At 38.2% G+C, this 14903-nt stretch overlaps 1 protein-coding gene across 10 annotated transcripts in view; it reads right to left on the bottom strand.

Annotated features, from left to right (window-relative positions):
* MAP2K5 (mitogen-activated protein kinase kinase 5) overlaps positions 1 to 14903 on the bottom strand; it is a 254584-nt gene that overhangs the window by 101878 nt on the left and 137803 nt on the right. For all 10 annotated transcript variants that reach the window (XM_036009526.1, XM_036009501.1, XM_036009506.1 and 7 more), the window contains 2 exons: positions 2470 to 2543; positions 1452 to 1502 (listed from right to left, as the gene is read on the bottom strand). In XM_036009526.1, the coding sequence (XP_035865419.1) occupies positions 1452 to 1502; positions 2470 to 2543 (125 nt within the window). The remainder of the gene's footprint in view (positions 1 to 1451; positions 1503 to 2469; positions 2544 to 14903) is intronic.

The raw sequence follows: 14903 nt of genomic DNA, 5'->3' as shown, positions 1-14903 counted from the left end.
GTTTCATAATTTTAATCCTCACATTTCAATTAACAGATGGACGCATCACATTCATCCATAAACAAAAATGAAAAGTAATTTCTTTAATGTACACCTGGGAAAGACAATTGTGATCTGAATTTGTACATTCAAATGTGATGCAATTTAATTATTAGAGCAATTTAAAACTACTAAGAACATGATGGGTATGAGAAGTTATTTCATTTATAGTTTTTTTTTAAATAACAGTGTTCCAAATTCTTTCAAAGACTGAAACTGTGGCATTTGGGGGGGGGTTTGTTCATTATAAAGGTGGCTCACCAATTTCAGCTAACCTGGTAGAGCCAGGAGGGTGATTAAGTTTTATAAAAACACATAGGATGACTTCACAGGTTAATATATATATTTTTCACATTATCTAGAAAAATGATAAAGAATGTGTTTTTTAAAAAATAATACAAGACAAAAATTAATTACTCTGGTACCTCAATTTAAAAAATATGCTCAGTACTGTTCTGAGAATAGGATCCAGGGTTCCTTCCATATTAAGATCTTTTTATCAGGATAATATATGAACAAAGATTGCTGCGAATAAAATCCTGGGTTCCATCTATACTAACACTGTTTAACTTTATGATACATAAGAAAGGACTACTAGAAATGAAATGGGCTATCTGAATAAAATATAAAACCCTTAATTAAAAAAAACCCTTAAGATGTTAAAACTTTGATCCAAAAATGATACTAGATAAACGTCCTGCTTGTCTCTCTCCCAACCCCCAATGCCTGATGTGACTGTGGAAATCAATAAACAAAAACATTTTTATGGACACAAATAACTTCCTTTCTTGAAAGATAGGAAAAACATCAAAGCCAGGTCCACATTGGTCCTTGAAACAGTTCCATGCTTCCACTTTATATTCTTGGTAAATTTATTTCAGTGGAACTAAGTAAGTTGTCCTACAGTAGGCATGAACTCAACAAACACAGAATATAGATGTGAGAGTCCTAAAGAGAATTGCCTGCTAAACCATTACAGACAGAGATCCATAAGTAAGAGTTGGTCCCATCAATAATTTAATGTTGATCTGGTGACAAAGCATATTTGCATTCCTGGAAAAACAACCAATCTTATTGACTGACAATTTGGTATACTTGAGGGTTAATTAAATAAGCAATGTGGCAAAGTAGACAAAATGCTGTACGGTGCAATTTTTCTGTTGGTTTAAACTTCAAATCTCAGCGATTTCACACTTGAGCCAACCAGTTAAGTCAACAAAGTCAGATAAGTTTGTAGTCCCTGTATAAATCCTAATGTCTTTTAGAAAGGTTTAAAAATCGAATCACGACTGAATTGACTTTGTAATTTATGATCTGTTAGGCTAAGGCTATGGAATTAATTCAAGAATTATACATTACCAAGTACATAAAGATGTTGGTTTTAAATGTTATTTTTGCATAAGTTTACTTACTGCCATATAAGCATTTGTTCCAACATACGTCTTGGCTATAGAATTCACCAGCTACGAGACAAAACAGTCTGTTAGAACAATATAAAGATAATGTGGAAATAAAATGGGCAATTATTCCTCATTTAACCTACAATCATCATTTCTATAAATCAACTAAAAATTGTGTAAAAGGGAACAAATTTATCTGCAAAGGCATTAAAAATGGTTAAATCTCCCTTTCCTTTTGAATGTGATTCCCAATTTAAACAAGCACAGCATTACAGTTTACGGCAGATAACCTTAAACAATCCACTTAAGCAGGATGCTTATCGCTTTAGTACCCCAAGCCCGCCTGGTATATAAAAAGTCAATTTGAAGTAGAATTTGAACACATTCATGTTTTAGTCAAATGGCTCACGATGTGAAGGCAGCCCTGTGCATTACTAGAATGAAACGAACACTAAATACGCTGGAGGGATAACAGACTTTGACAACTCATAATACAACGATGACCTTCGCTTTGGTCTTCGTGTTTGGCTGGGAGTAAAGGTGGCTGCAATTCAAATCAACATCACAGCACGCTCATGGGTCACTATCACCGGGGTTCTCGGGGGAGGCCCAAAATGGAAATTAATTAAAATTTGTGCTGCACATTGTAATGGCCCTCCACCATTGTTGCTCCCAATATTAATTTTTATTGTGGGCCAGTTGGGCTCCCCAGGCACAGCTCCCACTCTGCCCTCCCTTTTGTCTGGCCAAAACGCTTTCATATCAAAGCTGCATATCAATGAAGTTTGCTATTCGTAAGTAGTAATTACAATATCAGCAGTTTTTACTGTCATTAAACAATGAACAATCATATTCTGATGAAGGAAACTCGCCCGGAGATTAAAAATGAATAACACGCTCCCAGCCGAGGAGAAGATGCAGAGTTCTGTTTGTCTGGCAGCTAGGTGATTTTTCAATCCAGAGAGTAGATTGAAAATAAAAAGTGGATGTCGCGGAGAGGAGAGCAGATGGGGAGGAGAAAGAGACCTACCTGAGTGCTAACTCCAAAATCACACAGCTTGACCTGTCCTCTTGTGTTCACTAGCATATTGGAGGGCTTCACATCTGAAAAGGGATGAGAAAAGTCCACATAACTAATTCCGTATCTACAGTGCTTGTTCTAAAATAAAGCACAAACTCACATCATTCTATATTGCAGAAATGACATCATGTGTTCAACTTGGAGTTTTAGTAACAGATTTAATGCTAAGCATTTTCTCTGGAGGCAAATAAACATAAGCTCCTAACTCCTCTACTTCCAACTGTTTTGTGCTTCTATAGAAGCAAGGGTTTATTTCAAATGAAAGTAAAAAATCTTGGCTTCCAACAACAGGAAATACACCCATCACCCTATCCCCCACCTCTTAGGAAAAATAGGTAGAAAGGAAAATAATCTTGCAAAGAATTTGCACAAAAGGGCTGATTTTGCTCTCAGTATGAAACTATTACTCCCATTTAATGAACAGCAAGGCCAAAGGGAAGCCAACAAGGCATTTGTATGTTGCCGGTAACAGGTCATAGCTGAACAAAACAATGAAAAAAAAGTAAATGCAGTATTGCTTTTCCCTGGTTTTATGTGACAAATGCTTCTCCAGACGACACGCAGAAACTGATCTAAAAGATGTGTGTGTGTGCACACACCTAACAGTCTTTGTTTCGTTTATCCTTTTCTTCCCTCACGTCGTTTCTGACTGCTGTTCGAGTTAACAAAAGCATTGACACAGCTTTTGCCAAGGCAGTCAGTTGCTAAATAATGACACAAAGGGTTTCCGAGAAGCATCGCCAGTGACAACAATGAGGCTTTTCAGGAATTCAGGGAGCCCACAAAAACCATCCAAGCAGGACAGGAGTACACTGCGTTTGATGGCACAGAATAGCACCTGCTTCACCGTTTCATCTTCAGTTGCAAAAGTGGTCAGGAACATACTTGTTGTATTTAATATAACATATAATCTTAATTACCCCAAAACTGAACAAGGGGTGTGTATTTTTTAATGGTAACACTTTTAAAAAATCTGCAAATGAGTTAACTCCTCCCCTCTATTCTGCAAAAGGGTCCCAACAAAGTAGCCTGTCAAGGGTAGGTACTTAATTCAAACTTCAAGTTCAAACTCTGTAATTAACAATTACTGAACCCTACCTACTATGTGACAGGCAATATGCTAGGTACTTCCTCATACATTAGCTATTTAGTGTTGCCTGACAGACAGTAGAATGTAAACTCCACGAAGGCAGAGACTTTGTCTTCTTTATTGACGACTATGTTCCCGGCCCTAGAAGAGTACTGGGCACACAGGTACTAAGTATTTGCTGAATAGAGGAGAAAACAGATGATGGAAGCCACAAACAAACAATATGATTTCACGTGGCTGGTTCTGTTTCGGTGATCAGGGGGTAGATACAGAACATGCTTCTGGAGCATGCACTTCAGATAACACACACACACTGTGTACTTCCTGTTGCGGGAGGGGGTGGTCTCAGAATACAAGCAGAGGTGCAAGCTCTTTTACCAACTGTTTTTTCTGCCTTCAGTTCCCCCAATTTCAGTATAAATCTTACAACACTAACATACTAAATACAGCACTTTTACCACATCATTTCTCTCCTTGAGGAGGAAATTAAATATTCTCTGATACTCCCCCTGCCCCCACCAAAATGTGAACTACTTAGTAGGGTTATGCTTTCAAATGTGCCCCAGCATGTAGCACAACACATACAAACCACAGACAGCCGCTGCGGACGCTCAGCATCTGTAGGACTGAAAGACATGTCCGACTCTGCAGAGCCTGGTCTTCTCTCCCAAACCTAATTCTCATTATAGGCCCTCAACGTTGAATATTTTTCTTTTCGACAATTTGCTCTTTGATATATTGACACCCTTAAACCACTCTTAAGCCACCCCATCAGATGGACACAGTTAATGAATATTGTAAGCTCCTGGGAGGAGCTGCCTGGAAATCACAAGTTATGCTAAAATTAACAAATCTTTAGCTTTAATCAGACACATATTTGACTTCAGATCAATAGAGACAGACAAAATAAAGCCATAAAGTTGCTAGATTATATTGTAAAAGGCAAAGTGTAAATAAGAACCTAATTGGATTTTCTCAGCCCTCTGACATCTTGTTTAACTCACCTGTATGACTTATGTACATTCACCTCTTAGCCTAGTTTTCAGGAATATTTTATGTATGAAAAGCAGTAGTCATCCAGTCATCCTCAAACCAACCACTGTATTCCAACCCAACTAATCACTGCCTCATAAAGACAATCCCCAAACCAAAAAAAAAAAAAACAAAAACCAAACTCCATCGCTAAGCCTTTATTCGTTCTACATGCTCTCCTACTCCCCCAACCCCCCCCCCCCCACAGCCCAGGTTTAGAAACCCTTCTTCAATCTTTTCTCACTGAATCCTGCTCCTTCTTCAACTCAGGTGCCCTGCCCCTCTATTGACCTTACTATTCTGGCTGTTAAAATCACTGCTTCCTTTGAACGGTAAAGCATTTACTATTTACTGTCTGTACCATTTGCTTGAAACTGAGCATATGACATTTTTAAAAAACTAGTAGTTACTTATCATATTTACTGTTACATATGTAACCATCCCAAGTAGTAAGTTCACAGGGTGGGAACATGCTTTATACATCTTTGACTGTATCCCTTCCAAGCATAGTATCTTGCTCACTAGTTGATATTTTTTCCAATACACTAAAATTGCTTTATTAAGTATCCCACTCCCTACCAACATCTTGAGACATCATCTCAATGTAACAGACCCTTTTCAGCAAATCCAGTGCATTCAGATAAGCAGGAAAGAGCTGGGTTTTAGTTTTATGGGTGCCCTGCCGCAAACTCGGCACGTGATGTTTCAGTTCCCACTTCTGCAGGGAGATAACAGCCACCATGGCAATCTTTACAAAAACTATGAGGACTAGATGAAATAATGAATAAAAACTGCTGTTTAAACTTTCAAACACTTTATGATTGTAAGGTATCATTATTTTCCATTGGTAATCAACCAAGCTGCAACAGTGGTATGTTTCATTATATTTAGAAAATTATTTCTATTGCTACTGTAGCAAATTTAAGCTGTATTTGAATAAAGTACCAGCTGAATAAAAATAATTTCCAAAACCCAGTAAGTAGAACTATAAAACCAATGTAATGATTATGAGGGAGCATTTTTGACAGGCTGTACGCAGTCATGCCTCAACAAGGCTATGGAACCTGTCTCCCTATTTTTACATTTGCTCTGCTATTATCTGTGTTGAACACAGCAGCCAGTGATCCTTTTAAAGCAAATCAGATCATACCACTTCTCTCCCTGAAACCTCCGAGGGCTTTGCAACTCAATGCAAAATGCAAAGTCCTCATGATAATGTCTAAGGCCTTTCCCAAGCTGGCCCTCCACTACCTTTGGCTCTCACTCTCCCTACTCCTTTCCCCGCCAGGCATGCTCCTGCTTTGAGGCTCCACATCCCTGGACTACTCCACTTTCATATATGTATATGATGTATACGTATAGGTATATGTGTGTGTGTGTGTGCCTAAAATGAATGAAGGAGCAAGATATAGATATATGTATATATCATTCCTTTTAGGTTTCTGCTCAAATGTTACCCTTTTAGGAGAAGGGTTCCCAGCCACCCAGCATGAACAGCAGCACCTCTCTACCCAAGACACTTCTTTCTCTCTGCAGTGTTTCAACATTATTTTTAACATTTAGCACCATCAACACAAGATATCTGCATAAATAAATCTTTTCCCTCACAGTCCTCCCCTTTTGAAGGGAAGGAAGCTCCATGAATATAGAGACTCCATCTGTTTTGTTCACTGCTATATATAAAATGGTGCCTGGTGCAGACAAGAAAGGATATTTGCTGAGCAAATGGCAAATGAACGATACATCTATTAAGCAGAAGGGCAAACGTGTTCATCCAGAGAAGTACGAATTTGGCCTGAGAAGGAGCTGCATCTTTTCCATACTTAATGACATACTTCAGAATGAATACATTTCACTATTAATGAATACATTTCTTTTTAAAGTATATTTTATTGATTATGCTATTACAGTTGTCCCAATTTTTCCCCCCTTGCCACCTTCCACCCAGTATCCCTCTTCCCTCCAGCAATCCACCCTCCCCACCTGTAGTTCATGTCCATGGGTCATACATATAAGTTCTTTGACTTCTCCATTTCCTATACTATTCTTAACATCCCCTTGTCTATTTTGTACCTACCAATTATGCTGTTAATCCCTGCACTTTTCCCCCATTTTCCCCCTTCCCCATCCCTGCTGTTAACCCTCCATGTGATCTCCATTTCTATGATTCTGTTTCTGTTCTAGCTGTTTGCTTTTGTTTTTTAGATTCAGTTGATAGTTGTGAGTTTGTTGTCATTTTAATGTTCATAGTTTTGATCTTTGTTTTCTTAAAATAAGTCCCTTTAACATTTCATATAATAAGGGCTTGGTGATGAACACCTTTAGCTTTACCTTGTCTGGGAAGCACTTTATCTGCCCTTCCATTCTAAATCATAGCTTTGTTGGATAGAGTAATTTTGGATGTAGGTCCTTGGTTTTCATCACACTGAATACTTCTTGCCTGCCCCTTCTTGCCTGTAAGTTTTAAGAAATCAGCTGATGGTCTTATGGGAACTCCTTTGTAGGTAACTCCCTGCTTTCCTCTTGCTGCTTCTAAGATTCTCTCTTTATCTTTAACCTTTGGCATTTTAATTATGATGTTCTTGGTTCAGCCCTCTTTTTGTCCATCTGGTTTGGAACTCTGTGCTTCCTGGACTTGTACATTTATTTCTTTCACCAAATTAGGGAAGTTTTTTTAAATTTGTTTTTTCAAATAACTTTTCAGTTTCTTGCTCTTCCTCTTCTCCTGGAATCCCTATGATTTGGATGTTGGCACTTTAGGAGATTTCCCAGAGTCTTCTTATTTTTGTTTTTTTTTCTTTCTTTTTTTGAATTCTTATTTCTTCATTCTGTTCTAGTTGATTATTTCTTCTTTATGTTCCAAATCATTGATTTCAACCTGGGCTTCCTTCTCTTCATAGTTGGTTCCCTGTAGATTTTTCTTTATTTCATTTAGTGTAGCCTTCATTTCTTCCTTTATGCTTTTGCTGTAGTCAATGTGTTCTCTGAGCATCCTTGTCACCAGTGTTTTGAACTCTGAATTTGATAGGTTGGCTATGTCCTTTTTGTTTACTTCTTTTTTTGGGGTTTTGTTTTGTTTGTTCATTTGGGCCATATTTCTTTGTCTCCTCGATTTGGCAGCCTCCCTGTGTTTGTTTGTGTATCAGTTAGAGCTGCTTTGATGCCCTGTCTTAGTACACCTATTAAGTTGTATGGGGTGGAGCCTTAGGTATTTGCCCATGTGGGACAACCCACTTCACCACTTTGTGGCTCTGTATGTGGGGGAGGGCTCAGAGAGGGGACAATGCCACTGAGGACTGCTCAGCACTCACTCCATTTCTAGTCACTTTACCCCCTTCCCATATGCAACTGGTGCCCCTCTAGCCACTGCCTCAGTGGTAGCTCCCAGAGTGGGTGTGTGTGTGTTCATTTTAGGACTCTGTGGGCCTTATAAATGGCCTTTCCCAAGAGACTGGCAGTTTCTTTTGTCACCCCAACTTCCACTGGTTTTCATAGTCAGAAGTTAAGAGGCTTTATTTTCCTGGTGCTGGAACCCTGGGCTGCATGGTCTGGCCTGGAGCTAGGGTCGCTTGCTACCAAGGTATCCCTCTTGATTTTATCCACCACATGTGAATGTGGGACCACGTGTTCCATCAGCCACCTCAGTGCTGCCACACCATGTCCTCTCTGCCCCAGCTCCCTGTCTCCGTCCCTCCTACCTGTCTGGATGTGTCCCTCCTGGTTTTTATCCACCACATGTGAATGTCGGACCACCCATTCCACTGGCTGCGCTGCACTGCCTCACCACCACCACACCACATCCTCTCCACTGTGGCTCCCTGTCTCCGCCCCTCCTGCCCATCTGGATGAGTATTTCTTCTTTAAATCCTTGGTTGTCGGACTTCCATACAGTTCAATTTTCTGTCAGTTCTGGGTGTTTTTTGTTTTGGGGTTAGTTGTGATCCTTCTTATGGCTGTGCGAGGAGGTGAAGCATGTCTACATACGCCTCCATCTTGACTGGAAGTCTAATAAATACATTTCTAAATGACATTTTTCATTTTGAGAACCATAGGTGCTATGGAGAGAAATATAAGACCCTGCCCTTCAGGAGAGCGCAGACTTAGGAAGTTGTTGCTCTTTTCTTTGACCAAAAACAATGCACATGAGACTTCAGGATAACAATGCTGCTTTGATATACTCTAAATGGAATTTTCTTCCTGAACAATTAGCACACTTCTTATAATAAAGACAACAAGAGTTACGTAACTAAGTAGCTCCCAAGCCTGGCTGTACTTAAAAAAAAAAAGAAAAGAAAACATTTTGAATTCCACCTCTGATCTTCTAGATCAGAAACCAATCTAATATAGCATTGTCTTCAGATCGGCGCTTAGAAAAGACCAGTATAACCTGCTGTATTTCCCTTTGACTTAACTGCTAGAAAGTTTAGAATATCTGAAGGAAACTTCCCTTTCTTGTTTTCCTTTACTTTTAAAAAATCAACAGTATTCATTTAAAAAATCATTTTGAATACACAGTTTGATGAGTTTGACAAGTGTATGCATCCATGTAACCATGTCAAAATCAAGAAATGAAACATTTCCATCACCCCCCAAATTTTCCTGTGATCCTTTATAGTCAATTCCACCCTGACCTCTGGCAACCACTGACTGGTTTCTGTTGTTATAGTCATGCCTTTCCTATGTCCATTATAAATTCCATAATAGTTGTTATAATTTTTGCTTTAAAAAGTCTGGATTAGTGTTTGGATTGTATATATCTCTGTCATTAATATTTAAAGTAGAAGTCTTACAGATGGTATAGCGCTGGGTCTTGGTCTTTTAACTAGTCTGACAACTTGTGCTTTTGAGCATATAGACCCTTTACATTTAATGTAATAATTGATATGGTTCGGTTTAACTCTACCATCTTACTATCTGAAAAAAGAAACATCTGCTCTTTGTTCCTTTCTTTTTTTTCTTTGCCTTCTTTTGGTTTAGTTGGGCACTTTTTGGCATTCCACTGATCTTTACTATAGGTTTCTAAGCCCAAGGTTGGCAAACTTTTTCTGTAAAGGATCATACTTCAGGCTTTGAGGGCTATGTTGTTGTAACTACTCAGTTTTGTCACTGTGATGCAAAAGCAATCATGGATAGTATGTAAATGAATGAACATGGCTGTGTTCCAAAAAAATTTTGTTTATAAAATAGGCAGTGAGACAAATTGGGTCTGTGTGCTAAACTTTACCAGCCTATTTGAAGCTTATAACTTTTTTTTTTAATGACTGTTCTAGGGTTTACAATGTTTCTTCAACTTCTCAAAATCTACTTTCAAATAATATTAGAATATTTCATTTAAAATTGAAGAAACTTATAATAGTATATTTCCATTTTCTTCTTCTCATTCTAGTGCTGCTGTTTGTTATATACTTTATCTCCACAGGTGTTATGAGCTCTACAACATAGTATGTATTTCTGCTTTAAATAGTTTTTAAAGAAATTTAAAAGTAAGAAGTCTTTTATATGTTCACATTTACCACTGTTGGTGCTATTTATTCCATCCATTCCATTATCAGTGGATGAAATAAGGTATCAGGTATCATTTCTCTTCTGCCCTAAATAATTACCTTTAACATTTTTTGTAATACTGATCTACTGGCAATATTCTGCTTTGCCTTAGGTACTATTTATGAAAAATGTATTTACTAACATTGATTGAATTCTTGGTCGACGCTCCCCCTCCAAATATTTGGAAGATATCTTTCCATTATCTTCTGGCATGCATAGCTTTTGACACAGTCTGCTACAATTCTTACTTGTGTTCCTCTTAATATATTTTGTTTTCTCTGAATATTTTAAAGATTTTTAAAATCACTAATTTTCAATTTTTTTATGTTGATAGCTTTGGTTTGGGTTTGTACTTACCCTGGTTAGGGTTTACTGAGTTTCTCAGAATACAGGTTTATGAGATTCATCAAATTGGAGCCCTTACTTCTTTAAATAATTTTTGTTCCCTTTCCACACCCCCTTCCTTCTGAGACTGTAGTTACACATATATCCTAGACTTCTTGATACTGTCTTGAAAGTCCCTGAGACTGTGTTCATGTTTTAGTCTTTTTCCTTTGTAGTAATTTTGGATAATTTCTGTATCTCTAACATCAAGATCACTAATGGGTTATTCTGTAGTATCTAAGCTATTTTTAATTCTACTAAGCAATTTTTTAAATTACAGATATACTACTTTTCACTAGGTTTTCTTTTTTGTCTTCTATTTCTCTCTGTGTAATGCTCTTGTTTTCCTTGAAATCCTTGAGTATATTTGTAATATTTATAGTAACTGTTCTTAAGTCCTTTTGTGCTAAGTCCATCATCTCAGCAGGAAGGAGGCTCCAATTTCTGTTGGGTGACTTTTCTCCTTGTTATCTTATTTCATCCATTATCAGAAGGATTCTCTGTTCACCTACTAACTTTTATTTGGATGCCAGCTATTGTAAATCTTATGTTGTTAAGTGCTGAATATTGTTACCATCCTTTAAAGTGCTTTGGATTTGATACTGGCAGGTAGTTAACTTCCTTGCATATAGCTAGGTCATTCTGAAGCTTATTTCAGAGCTCTTTTTTAATAGACAACCTATAGTGACCCCTGCTTTAGGGATAGTGTAGCCCCACTATTAAAGCATGCCCCTTCCGAAGTCTCTCTTGAATGCTCCAACAAGGTCTCTCCATTCTTGTTGATTGGAATTTTAAAAATTCCCAACCTGTGTAAACTTTGAAAATTGTTTAGATTATAGCTCCCCCCAAATTTTATTTCCCAGATAGTAGTTCATTGTCTAGGTTTGTAAGATTTCATTCTATGAACCTATAGGTTGATATACAGCCTAAAACTTAAGGAGATTCTAACATAATTTCATGAGTTCTTTTTCCTGCATAGTTCTGCCTCTCCAAGACTCTTCCTGATAAATTCTAGCTATTTTGGCCTTCTTGATCTCTAAACTCTGTCTTTTCACCTTTGGGGTGTGTATGAGTTTCCTCTCCCTATGCTGCAGCCCAGAAATTGTCTCCAGGTAGAAAGCCTGGGTGATTACACAGCTCACCCCATCAGTTTTCCTTCTCTCAGGGATCACAGTCCTGTGCTGCTTGTTATCTAATGTCTGAAAATAAATGTTTCATAAACTTTGTCCAGTTTCTTAGTTACTTTTGGTGCAAGGCAAGTCCCATGGCAATAATTCCTCCCTAGGCAGAAGTGGAAATATCCCTTTATCTTAAAATTCTTATTTTTTGCCTTTTGTTTGTTGTTTTGACCTCATATATTAAGCTGCCTCAAATCCTTTTTTAAAACAGAGAAGATATAAATATTAGGATTTTATTTAGGTAGCCTAAATCTGAATTCATGTGGCAGAATATTAAGCAAATGAAATCTTTTTCAATGTTGGAACGAGGATACTCCTGTGCTTTCAATTTTACTTTATCTGAGTAAAATATTCCACCTGGACTTCTGGCCAAGATGGAGGTATAGGTAGACACACTGTGCCTCCTCACACAAGCAAAGGAAGGACAAAAACAATGTAAAAACAAAAAACAACCAGAACTGACAGAAAACTGAACTGTATGGAAATCTGACAACCAAGGAGTTAAAGAAGACACATTCATCCAGACTGGTAGCAGGGGTGGAGCTGGGCAGCCAGGTGGAGAGGACTCATGGCAAGGCGGCAGCTGGCAGACTGGATGGTCCCACATTTGAGTACACGTAAACTGGGAGGAACAACTGGGGAGTGAGACAGACTGTGCAACGCAGGGTTCCATCGAGGAGAAATAAAGCCTCAGAACCTCTGAATGAAAACATCTGTGGGGGTTGCAGTGTCAGGAGAAACTCCCAGCCTCATAGAAGACTTTGTTGGAGAGACCAACAGGGTCCCAGAATGTACACAAACCCACCCACATGGGAATCAGCACCAGAAGGGCCCAATTTGCTTGTGGGAAGCGGGGGGAGTGACTGAAAACTGGCAGAGAGTACAGCAAGCAGCATTGACCCCCCCTTAACCTCACCCCATACAGCGTCACAGAGCAGCAATGTGGGTTGCCCCACCCTGCTGAACATCCAAGGCTCCACCCTCTTACTATGTAACAGGTGTGCTGAGAGAAAAAAACTGGCCCAAATGAAAGAACAGATCAAAGCCCCAGAAAAAATACAAAAATGATGAAGAGATAGCCAACCTATCAGATGCACAGTTCAAAACACTGATAATCAGGATGCTCACAGAATTGGTTGAATATGGTCTAAAATTAGAGGAAAAAATGAAGACTATGCTAAGTGAAATAAAGAAAAATGTACAGGGAACCAACAGTGATGGGAAGAAAACCAGGACTCAAATCAACGGTGTGGACCAGAAGGAAAAAAGAAGCATTCAACCAGAGTAGAATGAAGAAACAAGAATTCAAAAAAAATAAGGAGAGGCTTAAGAACCTCCAGGACATCTTTAAAGGTTCCAACATCCAAATCATAGGGGTACCAGAAGGAGAAGAGGAAGAGCAAGAAATTAAACTTATTTGAACAAATAATAAAGGAGAACTCCCCCAATCTGGCAAAGGAAACAGACTTCCAGGAAGTCCAGGAAGCTCAGAGAATTCCAAAGAAGTTGGACCCAAGAGGAACACACCAAGGCACATCATTATTACGTTAGCCAAGATTAAAGATAAGAGGAGAATCTTAAAAGCAGCAAAAGAAAAGGAGATAGTTACCTACAAAGGAGTGCCCATAAGACCGTCAACTGATTTCTCAAAAGAAGCCTTACAGGCAAGAAGGGGCTGGAAAGAAGTATTCCAAGTCATGAAAGGCAAGAACCTACATACAAGATTAATCTATCCAGCAAAGCTTTCATTTAGAATGGAAGGGCAGATAAAGTGCTTCTCAGATAAGGTCAAGTTCAAGGAGTTCATCATCACCAAGCCCTTATTATATGAAATGTTAAAGGGACTTATCTAAGAAAAAGAGGATCAAAACTATGAACAGCAAAATTACAACAAAGTCATTAACAAAGTCACAGTTATTAACAACCACACCTAAAATGAAAACAAAAACAAACTAAGCAATCAACTAGAACAGGAACAGAATCACAGAAATGGAGATCACTTGGAGGGTTATCAGCAGGGGAGTGGGAGGGGGCGAGAGGGAGAAAAAGTACAGAGAATAAGTAGCATAAATGGGAGGTAGAAAATAGGGGGAGGTTAAGAATAGTATAGGAAATGTAAAAGCCAAAGAACTGATATTTATGACCCATGAACATGAACTTAAGAGGGGGGAATGTGGGTGGGAGGTGGGTGTGCAGGGTGGAGTGGAGTAAAGGGGGAAAATGGGACAACTGTAATAGCATAATCAATAAAATATATTTAAAAAATTCCACCTGATATTTGAGCAATAAGCAATCCTAGTATATAGTCACTCAATTTACTTTTTCCAAATTTTTGTCTAAAACATACAAATGGTAAAATGCTCAAAAAATAGCTCCAGGAATACTCAAATAATTTAATTTCTTTCCTTGTATGGGGGGAGGGGTTGTTTTCAATGTCACTCAAAGCCATAGACAACAGCACGACGAGTAAGGGAGAAGGATTACTTTGAAAGAAGTAGTTATATTTATGCTTATTTTAATGCAATCTCAAGTTATAGAAAACAACAACAATCACAAGCATGCGAGCTTCTCATTCAGCTCACTTGAAAACATCATAGCCTTTCTTCTGTAAGCAAAGTGGAGAAAAGATGAGTCATTAAAGTGACTGATTATAAATGGCAATCATCAGGGCAGATGTAAGTCATTTTGCTTTAATCAGACCATTAATTATTAGGGTTTATCAATTAGTTTTATTGAGGGCAAGGGAGCTTAAATGAATACTAGGGCATTGATTTTAACTAGGACATTTTCTCAAGGAAAATACAAATGACGTGTGTAGAATCCTGGAATTACAGGTTCTTTTCATACCACTAGAGGAAGTAAGCTTTGTCTAATATAAAACATAAGCCTATAGTGAAGAACAGAATGAACTCTAATCCCCTTTGTATTACATATGAAATACCATGTTTTAGTGTTCCCTAATTTGCTATTTGCTTTTAATCTATCTTGGACAAGAGGTCTATGTCATGTGCAGAAAGTGAGATAAAGGTACAGTGCAAAGTGACCCACTTTTCATATCAGATATTTACCCTCCATTTTAGAAAACACTTGGTCATTCTATGCACAGAGACTTTCATAGGAATCAGAATAGATTCCTATTGGTCAGGTCCTCTCAG

The sequence above is a fragment of the Phyllostomus discolor genome, chromosome 1, assembly GCF_004126475.2.
Source record: "Phyllostomus discolor isolate MPI-MPIP mPhyDis1 chromosome 1, mPhyDis1.pri.v3, whole genome shotgun sequence".
Taxonomy (NCBI): Eukaryota; Metazoa; Chordata; class Mammalia; order Chiroptera; family Phyllostomidae; genus Phyllostomus; species Phyllostomus discolor.
Note: the sequence above shows the minus strand (reverse complement) of the source record. Positions and strands in the feature narration are given on the sequence as shown.